Below are 12,906 nucleotides of genomic sequence, written 5' to 3'. Positions count from 1 at the left end.
ATCTTCCCCATCCTCATTACCATCTTCATCACCATCGCCATCATCCTCCGAATCTGAGGGGAAGTAGTTGTCAAACTGGAAGTAGAATTAGGAAACAATCTTATAGTCTACATTTATTTTTTTATTTTTGTAAAATTTCTTTCATTTTAATGGTTCATGTTGAGATTAGTTAGCGTAAAAAAATAAATAAAACTGATCTTTTTGTAAAATACATTTAATTCATTAAATCATATTTCGAGTCTATTACTGATTATAATGACATGAACAATATTATATACATCATAATAGTCATTTTCTATTTGACAAGATAAGCTAATGTAAAAATAATTTTTTTGCCTTGATAAAATTAATTTTTAATTTATTGTCTGCTTAAATGATATTTCTAACATCACTTCGTTTATCAAGCACAACTATAACATTGACAAAACACTCTTGTTCACTCATAAACAAAATTGATAAATATATTTCATGAATCCCAACCATTAGAAAACCATGAATAAATTATATCTGATATCATCAACTCATAATGTCAACAAACTTCTAGCTTTCAAAATAAGTAGACCTCATCTTCAAAATTGATCTTGGATTGCCCCAGTTGAAAAGATGTCAGTTGAAAAGATGTCCTTGGGGTCCTACCAATGTTTACATTGCTAATGAGATAAAACAAGATAACATGCATAGTAGGCAAGTGTTATTTCCATGTAGCATTTAAAATGCACCTTTGACCATGTTTATTAAATAATTGAAAATAAAAAAAGGTATTTTATTCTAATTTTTAATCAATTAGCATACCTATATATTTTTTTAAAATTATGTAAAAGATGTCGAGAGGTATCAAGTTTCAAAATAAGAAACAAAATTAAAAAAAAAGGTGTTCATTTTGATTAATGTCTCAAAAGCTCATATTGATGTATTTGCTTCACTAGAATGAACTACTACATTTTTTTAATGATCTATGTTAATTTTTAAAGTAATTATGATACAAACAAAAATGTTTTATGTATAACTCTTGTACTAGGGAAATGAAGAATGACAAAGAAAATAGCTTTGGTAGAAGATAGAATTGAAAACCCTAAAAAAGCTTCATAAATAATTCCCCCATCAAGTGCCCTAAAGAAAGTATTAAATTCTTATAATTAAAGAAAACATTTTAACATAAGGACATAATGAGAAAGGTGCCCAAAACAATCAATCTATTCAAGCAATGCTTAGACATTGTAGCTACTAAAATTTAATTAATCTTTATTATGATTTATTTATATATATGTAGCTTTTATACTCTACCCTTATGCTATATACAACAATGAATCGAACTACAATTCAAAATCTAATAGAAATTGTGCACTAAAACATAATGAACATTTATGATTGTTCATTGGATATGAAATTTTTCAATAGGGAGTGGATTGTACAATTTGAATGAACATGGTACTTTTATGATATACCTTTCCAATACAAAAGAAATCTAAGAAGAAACCTGGGAAAAAAAAATCTAGGTGAAAAATAAATTTACATCATTAAAGAAATTATAATTGTTCTTCAAAAAGAATATCTTCAAGGTAAAAAAGATAGTGAAAACATCCCATGTCTATCGGTAGTCCACGTATTTCTACAAGGTTTCATTACAACAAAACAAAACAAAGGGCTTATTATATAGGAAGGATAAAAATTTGCTTCTATCATTTCTAAAAAAATAGTGACAATTATTTTTGATTTGAAATTTGGAAAGAAGGAAATGAAGTGATGATTGCAAGTCTTCTTGTGTGGGCTTTCTACAAGAAAATGAAGGAACGTAGAAATGTCATTTTTGTTCAAATGAAAGCCTCTTGAGCAAATTACAAAAAGAAAAAACCTATTTCTTCAAGGGTTTATGTTCACGTGACAAAATGAAAAAAGAAATAGTTGAATTTCTTTCAAATAACGCATTCCAACTAAAAACCTGAATCACAAACATGTGAAATTATTTAATTTATGACTACAAAAAAAAATATACTTAAATGTTATAAAATAAATGCATAGTCATGATTATGGTCGCCTCTATTTGTAATACCCAACATATTGTCACCCACTTAGAAAAGTTATCAGATTACTAATGCCTCCTCTTTCCAATGGCCAAACTCTTCTCACAATAGGAATAAATGATATTACCATAGTTTCTTTCCTTGCTCAGTTTAAATTGAATTTTTTCTGCATAGTTTATAGTATTTATATTATAAAAAATATTTACAATTTGTTTTTAAAATAAAAAACAATATTGCATTTATATTTTTTATTTTTCTATTTTTAAAACAAAAAACAATTTACATTTATAAAATGTAATTAAATTTCTTTTATAAAATAAAATAAAAAATAATGAAAAAATAAAATTTATTTTCCTTTTTGTTTTTATTATTGATAAGGTTTTTATCCTGTCTGACTAGAATACTTCTCCGCCTAATTAATAAACACTCAAGCCCTCCTATATTTATCTGCTGATGTCAGCGATTGTGTTATTTTGTGTGCCCCCTATGCCACTTTCACTATGTCACGTAATTTGTGTTTTAATCTGTTGGAGCACAAAACTACCTCCTCTTTTGTAAGGTTCCCACAGGGTGCATTTCCGGGCTTAAAGCCCACTGGGGCACCTTTCTAATTGACATGATTATATGTTCTCAAAGATAGAACCTTTGGAAATAATCTCAAAAATCTCATATTAAATGTTTCTGAAAGAGACATAGTATAATATAAAAATGAAATGATAGATATTTTGAGGTTGGCTTAAGCTGTATGCTTAAAATTTCACCGGCAGATAAGGCATACGGTTGCTTTCTCAAAACAACTGTACTTGCAGATTTTAATTAAAAATCATCACGGTAATATTGAGAATTATAAATAAATCCAATATACCAAACGGTGCTATACAATATCGCTTCATTCTGAAATTGACAATGTTACATTTGTATCACAGAATGTGGTTTATATCCCGCATACTTTCCAGCCACTTCTTCAATCAGAAAACAAATACATCTACTGCAATTGAACATGATTCACAAGCTCTAAAATCACAATGGAATCAATGAAAGGGAAAATGGATCAGATTGACGTTAATACATGATAACAGCCTACTATCAATGGTTAATATACAACAATACACTCAAATTTCCAAGGTTACGTCTTTGTTGAGAGATTGCAATTATAGAACATCAATTATTTACAGTGGCTATTGTTGGTTTTTGCGGAAGAAACTAACCCAACGATGATTTAAACCATCCAACACGCTCATTGATGGGTTTTTTGAATCAGACAAATTAGTGCACTTTTCTTCTGTTTCAATTTTAATCGTTCCAGGCGGATCAGATTGTATCTGGGAACTGTCTACACTTGGCAATATCGTCACTTCAGAAGAGGTGGTGTGCAAGCCTTCATTGTCAGAACCTTTAGAAGCGTCCCCAGAAGTTTCTGATGCTGTCTGACAAGTTTTCTTCTCTTCGTCTTTGGTGCTTTCTTCCTGAGAAACTTCTCTAGTTTCAAGATCCTGAAGGGATGCAGCGATTGCTTCCATGATCATCTGCAATTAATCAAATGAAATGTCAGGTCAACCTTCATCTTAATTGCAACGGAAGACTTGCTTCTTGTTTCATCTAATACAACAGCAAAAGTTCGTATGAAAACACATAGGCATTTAACTGAGATCAACAGTTAAGACGCTTCCAAGTTTTCGACAAATAAAAAATATACAGGAAAACTAAAATAAAATTGCAAATAGCCTTTCAAATAGTACTCACTATATATATATATAATATGGAATAAGATGTGAATAAAGCTAAAATAGTTGGCAAACTATAATTAGAAAACGCCTTTGAATATAATTATTTGTCTACCAAAAGAAAAAACCATCGCATATATGGTGAAAACTTGAACCGACACATTTTCAGCAGAACTAAATAACAGGACATTTTAGCAGATGCAAACTTACTATCCAATGCTAAAATTAACATACAGTGCTTGAAACAACTTCCACACAAATTTAATTTCAACAACTCAAGTACACAAATAAATAAATTCTCTTTAGAATAGATCAAGGTTCAATCTTTGAGAATCTAATATTTTTTAATCTCTGTTCTAACAAATTCAACTTGAAACTGTATACATTCTGTTGAAAAATACCAGTGTTTCTCTGAGCTTCACGGATGTGGGGACAAGGTTTCAAGGACAGAACAAGGTTTCAAGGACAGAAAAAAAATTCCCACAATTTGGGGATGGCGATAAAAAATAATTAAAACTAACTAAAAGCAGCTGAAATTTCAAAATGTAAATTCAATGTACTGCATTTACAGATAATCCTCCCATTTTGAGGTTTGCAGTCTTTAGCAACTTTTTCCTTAGAAGGTATACCTTTTTTCAGTTTTATGCACCAAATGGAGCAGGCTGTTCAGTCCTGGAAAAAGGAGGATGTCTCTCCATGTCCCTACGACATCCAGGACATTGCAGATATCACCCGAACCCTAGGGACATGTCCCCAGGGAACACAAAGTAAATTACATTTTTCAGGAACATTTATATTTGAGGTGCATGTCATGATGAATGTAAACTGGGAGAGTTCTTTTTGATAAAGAAGAATATTAACTAAAAGTCCAAAACTAAATCCTTGGTAAAAATATGGAAGATTTACTTAGGAGCAACCAGTATACAGTACAAAAACAATGAACCGACCATAAGAGAACTATTTACCAAGATATAAGAGAGAAACTAAGATACTATAAAAGCATATTTAAAACAAGAAACTATGAACAGTCCCAACAAACGACATGTGAACATAGAAACCGGTGGCCATTTGTTGGTGTTGGACTTATGTTCCTTCAGTGTTATATATTTAGCCAGTTTCCATTCCATCAGCAAGACCTCTAGAAGCAGCATTCCAAGGATAGCATATTCTGCTGGATAGAAATTCTTTGCGTTGGATGTTCTTTGAGGATGTGATGGGCAGCCTCTGAAAAGTTCCCTTTTGCTATGTAACTCGTTAAAAGTTATTCAATTGCTTCTGCACCGTTAAGCATACTTTGATAACATTGCTTCAACATCAAGAGGATTTATCTCATTTGTTTAGGCATTATATACTTACCAACTGATTATCTATGATTTCCTGTACAATATTGGTGAGAGTGGTGATGCATTATTGCTGGTTGGCATTTCAACAGTTTTGGGGGCCAGAAAATTTGAAATGATTTAAGAATCATTTATATTGGCAAGAGTGATGTGTATGGAGGAATCATATCATTGAGGACTTGCAGCTTGGGGATTTTTGAAACATTGTTCAGAAGTGTAAGTTTTTGAAGCTAATGGAGAGATATCTACCAGAGAGAGTTTCTAATAAAGTTTGAAACAGTGTGCTCAGTAGGAGCAGAGGTTGTCACATTGGACTTTGGTCATGGAGAGGAGATGCAATGATAAGAGTTGCTGGATTTCCAATAAGATCTGGAGTAAAGAAAACCTCAATGGACTGGCTGGTGTGAATAGAAAACTTTAAATTAAAAGTAGTGTGTTTACAAGAAATGTTACCAGTATTAACTGTCTGATCAGCTGTTGGACAAGCTATGGAGAGTGTTCTCAGCTTCAGCTCCATTCAGTTCAATGATTTCCTTGTTCTCTTCCTCAATGAAAATTGCCTAGTGGATCACACAGAAATCAGCAATCATATGGACTGCCTTTAACATTCTAGATGAAGCATCTGCCATTGGCGCAGAAAACTACTAACTGAGGGGAGACTACATGGTCTCTCTTTTTTCTCCATTCTGGAAGGAAGCTTTTACCTGCAAGGGGTTTTATCCTTCTCACATTTTTGATGGGGCATCACCTAGAACTTCTCTATTCATCCTTTCTTGGATTAGTTTTCAAGGTGATCATTGTACATTGGTATCTAATAGGGCCTAGTTGTTGTAATGTCCCTTTTTAGGAACAATGCAATATAACCACAAAATGCAATGCTCTAATACCACTTGAAATGTCCCCTTTTAGGATATCTTGGAATATTGGCACAATTACCTTGAACTCTCTGTTCTTGCTATGAATTGCAATGTATGATACCACTAAAACTTATATAATGGAAAGAATATAAACAATGATAATGTTATTTCAAGAATAATGACTGATATCAATACAACTGCTATCTTCGATTATCATTATACAATTAGATATATGCTAAGTGATTTGACCTTATAGATGTATATATTGCACTTGGTGCAACAATATGCTGATAACCTTTCCCTTTCACCTATATTGATGAAGGATAAAGATTGGATAACAAAATAATGCTGTATCTGATATGATCCTAGGGGATAATGCAAAGTTAGGATATTCCAATCTGCAATAATATAGAGATATGTGCTCTTCCTGATATATCAATGTGAATTATGCAATGAACTTCTTCCACTGATAATGCTAATATCAAATGCTATGTCTGCTTCTAATCCTTCAAATCATGCAATTATGTAATATCTTCAGGCAAGAGGCTGTTGTCTCTGAATGATTCTTTAATGTATGCAATCACTTATCTTCACTGCTCCTTGTGTTGGGCTGCTCTGTCTGATTTGTTGATGATATAAGCAGATAATGGTTTCGATGTCACTGGATAGTGATCGGGTTGCTTTTCCTGATGGTATAATTTGAATGATTGCAATGTTAGGGGCTGTCTCTGATATGGAATGATTTAGCTTGTGCACCCGATATAGTGCCTACGGCATTTGCTCACTAAGAGCGATCCAATCTGGATTATAAAATAAGATACAAACTTCTACAATGCCTAAATGAATGATTCTGATTGGCTTCTTATAGCTTGCAAATTGAATAGTCACCTTGTTTGGTTTTTCAAATATCTCTTCCTTCACACTTATCCTTTCATTATCGATATGTTACATTACTTAGTTATGCATAATCTTATGTTTGTTAATGATTCTTTGATAGATGGAATCAAGACTCGTTCATGATTTGATATGGATTTACTGCTTTGGTTCAAGGGGACTGATGTTTGTAATGGCTGATGATTGTGTCTTCCTTCATTCGATCGATTATTGGTGCACCTGATTAGTGGTTTATTATTAGCATGAGTTCAATCTTATTATCACTTTATAAATAATCGGTGGCATTGATCAGTGTTATCGGGAAAAAGTGTATAGTTTAGTAATGTTAATTATTGATAGTTAGTTAGCCGACAGGTAGGTAGTTGGAGTCGCGACGGTTGTGTCGCACCCCTTCGGCTGTCATATATTGTACCACCTCCGGGTGTTGGAGGACATGTAACATTGACGACAGATTATAATATGAACATCCTTTGACATTAATGGCAAGCTTATTCTGGTACTTCTTTTGTATTGGCATTGTGCATTACTGTTCGATTTCTGTATTCTTCCTGTTTACCCAGTGAGGTAAACATTTGGCGCCGTTGCCGACACGAACTCGGGAACAGGAGACACGGATGGCGCACAGACACAATGGGCCTACCCGTTGGTGAGGTGAACCCGGAGGTCGACGATGCCCAAACCGAACTCTACGTAGGAGAAGACACCGCGACGAGAGAATTTTCAATTCTACTCCAAGTAGCCATTCAGACCTACGTACGACGAGAGGCGGCGGAGGCGGAAGTCCCACCAAGTGCCGTGTGGACAGCGTTCGAAGTGAGTCCGGAGGTAAATCGGTTGATGAACCATCTCCCCCGATTGCTAGCACAAGCATCGTTGGCACAACAAGCTCGCCTGGAGGAGATTGCCCAGGAAGAGCGACGCCAACAAATTTTGCAGCAGTACGAGGAACGGGAAGTAGAACGAGATGGCGCCAGGTCAGGGGCATTTGAACCGTGAGCCATACGGGGCGGAATAAAGAACACTTATTGTAATGATTATGTCATATTGTTGGCATAAACTTGTCTTCCACATTATGAATGAATAAAAGTGTTCTACTTTTTATGTCATTAAGTATATAGAAAGCTGTCTGGGAATTAATGCCCAATACACTGAATAAGGACAAAAATAAGCCACAATATATAGATGAACGTGCAGTAGCCCAACGTGCCTTGATCCTTGAACAGCAAGCGGAAAGGCGACAGAGGTATAAGCGAAGAGAGGAGGAACGCTCCGAAGGGGACGGTGAGGCCAGCGGCCACCCACGGAGTTGGGAGGAGTTACTTGCGGAAACCCGCCGTAGGATAGAGTGTACCAAAACTCAGTTGAGGGATTTGAGGGACTTGCCACACACACCAGAGGCTAGGAAAACTCCAAGGAGTGGGGAGGAGACAGGAGAGGGAGAAGACACCGGGGCTGCCAGGAGTGTCGGAGGGACACCGGGGCACGGCGGTCAAGCACCCCTTATAAGATTTGACCCATCCGGAGTAGGACAACAGCCACCAGTAGTAAAAAGACAAGGCATGGCACAAAAACAAAAACTTCCAAAGTTCCATGGGGATGGGAAAGAAGACCCTGTCCGCCACTGTCGCACTTGTGAAACAATTTGGGGAGCGAATGGTGTTACCAATGAGGACGAGTGGGTAACACAGTTTCCTGCAACCCTGAGGGGCGTAGCCATCGACTGGTTTTCGGATACGGATAAGGCTAAAATTGGCACATGGCCAGACTTGAAAAAGGAATTTCAAGCAGAGTTTCGTCTCCTAAGAGACGATAATGAGATCGTAGCCGAAATCTACGGCACGAAACAGAGAAAGGACGAGACTGTTCGAACCTACAGCCGGCGGCTCAAAGAGCTGCTAGGAAAGATGGAGAACCAGCCGGCAGACGGACTGAAAAAACGGTGGTTCGTGGAAGGTCTAAAGACATCCCTTAGACGAAAAATGAAGATAGTACCTCCCTCTTCATATTCTGACGCCTATAACAGGGCAATGGATTTAGAAAGTGAACAGAAGACGTCCAAGAAGAAGAAAAATAAATCCTCGTCGGAGGATGATTCCTCTTCTGAAAAAAGTGATAGCAGTGATGACGACTCTAATCGGAAGGTACGGGCTCTCCAGAAAGATATGGAGCGAATGATGAGAGAGATAAAGGCAACCAAAGGAAGCACAAGCAAGGGCGACGAAGGGGAGTTATGGTGCACGGACTGCCGTACCGACGGACACACCAAGGGGTCTTGTCCGAAAAAAGCATTTTGTGATATTTGCCAGATTACCGAACACCTTACCAAGGAGTGTCCGTACAATATGAGGACCCGTAACCAACAGGTTCTCTTTACAGAACCATCTGCGTCAGCCGGCACGTCCCAGCCTGCGAGCAACAACGCCTCGTCTGGCGGCTATCGAAACAACAGGCGAGGAAGAGGTAATAATAACAATACGAATAATAGAAGCCGAATCCAATACGACGCTAAAGGGCGGCCGATGATACAATGCCGAGCTTGCAATCACTGGGGGCATTTCGCCAGAGACTATACAGTGGAGGAAGCACCACAAAAACTTTGCAAGTGGTGCAGTCCGGGGGACCATGATGATGGCAATTGTCCCAAATCTGGCGTGAACCTGTTGAATGTAGAAACGGAGGATGTACTCGCCATAACAAGGTCTAAGACGAAAGCAGCCACTTATCCAGATCCCTGCACGGAAAAACGAAAGGCACTAGAGGCACGAGCGGAATTGGAGAAGGAGATGTCAACGAGCAAGGATGCACAGGGGCTTGCGGGTACTTCTCGCTCTGAAGGAGAAACAAACATTATAAACCAACTGTTACAGGTCGAGATACCCGTCAAAATGAAGGACCTCCTGGAAAGTATGCCGCACTTGCGAGCGACATTGTTGCAATCCGCAATGATAACCCCAGTAGGCCAACCAATACATGGCAAGGACAACCTTGGCGAGACAGCGGCAGACCCATTAACCCTTACGATCAATAATGGTAGACACCCAGCAGTGGTGGAAATGGGTATATTGGGCACCATCCTGATCGACACAATTGTCGACGGCGGGTCGGGAGTAAATGTCTTGCCAGAGGAAACATGGAAAAAATTGGGTAAACCTACTCTCTGGCCGTCCACCTTTAATTTATTGGGAGCAGACCAACACGGCATCAAGCCGCTTGGCACACTCATGGCGCAACCAGTGACGATCGGAACACAGCCGTTCGTCTTGAATTTTGTGGTCATCCCATTGAAGAAGAAGGGGTATGATGCCATCCTCGGCAGAGGCTGGTTGGTGGCGGCCAAAGCAAACCACAATTGGAAAAAGAACACCTTGTCCATGGAAAAGGCTGGCAGAAGGTATACCATTGACCTCAAAACTCAACTGGTCAGTGAAGAGTTGGCGTCAAAGTCAGAGTCCGACGGAGACAACGATATCGACGGAGGAAAAGATGGCAGGGAACCAGATGACGAAGGCATCTTAGGAATTCAAGCCTGTTCTGAGGATGAGACGGATTCTTTGAAAGGGCTCTTCCATTGGCAAATGGAAGACTATGAATTATTGTACGGGTGCAATATGTTGGGGATTGAAGGACCTGACATGAACGAGTTTCCGCCAGAATACGGACAATACAAGGAAGGGGATGTCCCTATGGATGACACACCAGCGCACCAGTTTGACAAAAGTAAGCCCATAAGGTACGAAGAATCCGCACTTCAAGTTACAAACCTTGGAGAAACTTCAGAACAGAAAAACATTCTAGTCGGCGACGACTGGAATCCGGTCTTAAAGACGGCGGCGTTCAAAATCTTCACAGAATACAAAGATGTGTTCGCTTGGACGTATAAGGACCTCAAGGGGGTACCACAAGAACTTTGTGTACATCGGATCCCTCTGGTTCCCGGAGCCATGCCCGTACGGAAGAGGCCATACAGGATGAACAAAAATTATGCGGCCAGGGTAAATAACGAAATTGACCGCATGCTTGAATCAGGGATTATCTTCAAGGTCCAGACGAGTGAATGGGTATCACCCATTGTGATATCCTTGAAAAAGGAGGCCGATCAGATAAGAATCTGTGTAGACTTCAGGTGTTTGAATGCTGTCACAATTAAAGACCCATTTCCCATACCATTCACAGACACCATCCTCGAGGAAGTCGCGGGTCATGAAATCTATTCATTTATGGATGGATTTTCCGGATATAATCAAATTTCCATTGCAGAAGAGGACAAATTGAAGACCACCTTTGTCGTAGAAGATGGCGTCTATGCATACCAGCGGATGCCATTCGGGTTGTGCAACGCGCCAGCTACCTTTCAACGGATAATCCTCCATATTTTCGATAAAATGTCCGTAGGAAACTTCAAAGCATTCTTGGATGATTGGTCCATTTACAGCACGGAGGAGGCACATCTGGCCGCACTTGGCGAATGCATGGAGAGATGCCGACGAGCCCGCCTCGCCCTAAATCCCAAGAAATGCAGATTCATGGTGCCTCAGGGCAAGTTACTAGGGCACATCGTCTGCAAGGCTGGACTGAAGACGGACCCTGACAAAGTACGGGTCATTGTGGAGATGGAGGCGCCCGACGATGTCACTAGCGTCAAGTCATTTCTTGGACACATCGGGTATTATAGGCGGTTTATTAAGAACTTTGCCCAAGTATCATACCCACTTGATAGGCTGACACGAAGGGGGGAGCCGTACGTCTGGGGGACGGCCCAAGAAGAGGCTTTTCAAGAGTTAAAGTCAAGGTTGGTGGGTGCGCCAATCTTGACATACCCGGACTGGGACAAGGAGTTCCATGTACATGTCGACGCATCCAACTTCGCCATAGGGGCCACCCTGGCACAGGTTGGCAGCCACGGGCTGGACCACCCAGTGTATTTTGCAAGTCGACTCTTGTCAGACGCAGAGAGGAACTACAGCACGACGGAGAGAGAAGCCCTCGGCATGGTATACTCCGTCCAAAAATTCCGACATTACCTATTGGCGACACCATTCACATTTTATGTGGATCACCAGGAGTTGATGTATTTGGTGAACAAGCCAATCATCCAGGGGCGGATTAGTCGATGGCTGTTGTTGTTACAAGAATTTACGTTCAACATCATTGTCAGACCTGGCAGGAGCCATGTCATAGCCGACCAGCTATCACGGATCAAGTCTGGAGAACCGACAGAAGGTGTTAGCGAGGATTTTCCGGAAGCCCATCTTTTCCGCATTGCCATCCTTCCTCATTGGTACACGAGTGTGGGTGAATACCTGTCAACGTCAAAATTTCCTAAGGAAATGTCAGCAGGCGAAAGACGGAAACTTGTATTAAGAAGCCGAACATTCCAACTTATAAATGGCCTTCTCTACAAAATGGGACCTGACCAGATCCTACGACGATGTGTCTTGGAAGAGGAAATCCCAAGAGTATTGAGAGAAGCCCATGAAGGGGCCGCTGGAGGACACATGGGACCGGATACGACAGCAAGGAAGGTCCTACTAGCTGGCTTGTGGTGGCCGACACTGCATAATGACGCCAGAGAATGGGTGACAAGTTGTGATACATGTCAGCGTGCTGGGCAACCGTTAAAGAGAGATTTCATGCCACTTAATTCGTCGCATGCTCAAGAGTTGTTCGAAAGATGGGGGTTAGACTTCGTTGGTCCATTGAAACCGAGTCGCGCCCGACGATGTAGATACATTGTCGTGGCGACAGAATATTTGACCAAATGGGTCGAAGCGAGGGCTTTGGCAGACAACTCCGCCGTTCGTACGGCAAAATTCATTTATGAACAGATTATCACCCGGTACGGAATACCTATTCAACTGACAAGTGATAGAGGGGGGCACTTTGTAAATCATATTATTCGACTACTGACAACCGAGTTCAAAATTTTTCATTCCCTATCAAGTCCGTACTATCCCAGGGCAAACAGTCAGGCTGAGGCGACCAACAAAATCATGGTGTCGGTAATTTATAAGTCCTGTGGGGTTGAAAAAGAAGACTGGGAGGAGCGTCTGCTGTCGGTACTTTGGGCGTA

At 39.6% G+C, this 12,906-nt stretch overlaps 1 protein-coding gene across 1 annotated transcript in view; it reads right to left on the bottom strand.

Moving 5' to 3' along the window:
• Positions 1–3,056: 3,056 nt before the first annotated feature.
• LOC131065832 (uncharacterized) overlaps positions 3,057–12,906 on the bottom strand; it is a 187,081-nt gene continuing 177,231 nt past the window's right edge. The window contains exon 14 of the mRNA XM_058000469.2: positions 3,057–3,547. Coding sequence (XP_057856452.2) covers positions 3,200–3,547 — 348 coding nt within the window. The 3' untranslated portion in view covers positions 3,057–3,199. The remainder of the gene's footprint in view (positions 3,548–12,906) is intronic.

Source organism: Cryptomeria japonica, chromosome 6, assembly GCF_030272615.1.
Source record: "Cryptomeria japonica chromosome 6, Sugi_1.0, whole genome shotgun sequence".
Lineage (NCBI taxonomy): Eukaryota > Viridiplantae > Streptophyta > Pinopsida > Cupressales > Cupressaceae > Cryptomeria > Cryptomeria japonica.
This window is presented reverse-complemented; position numbering and strand designations above follow the sequence as displayed.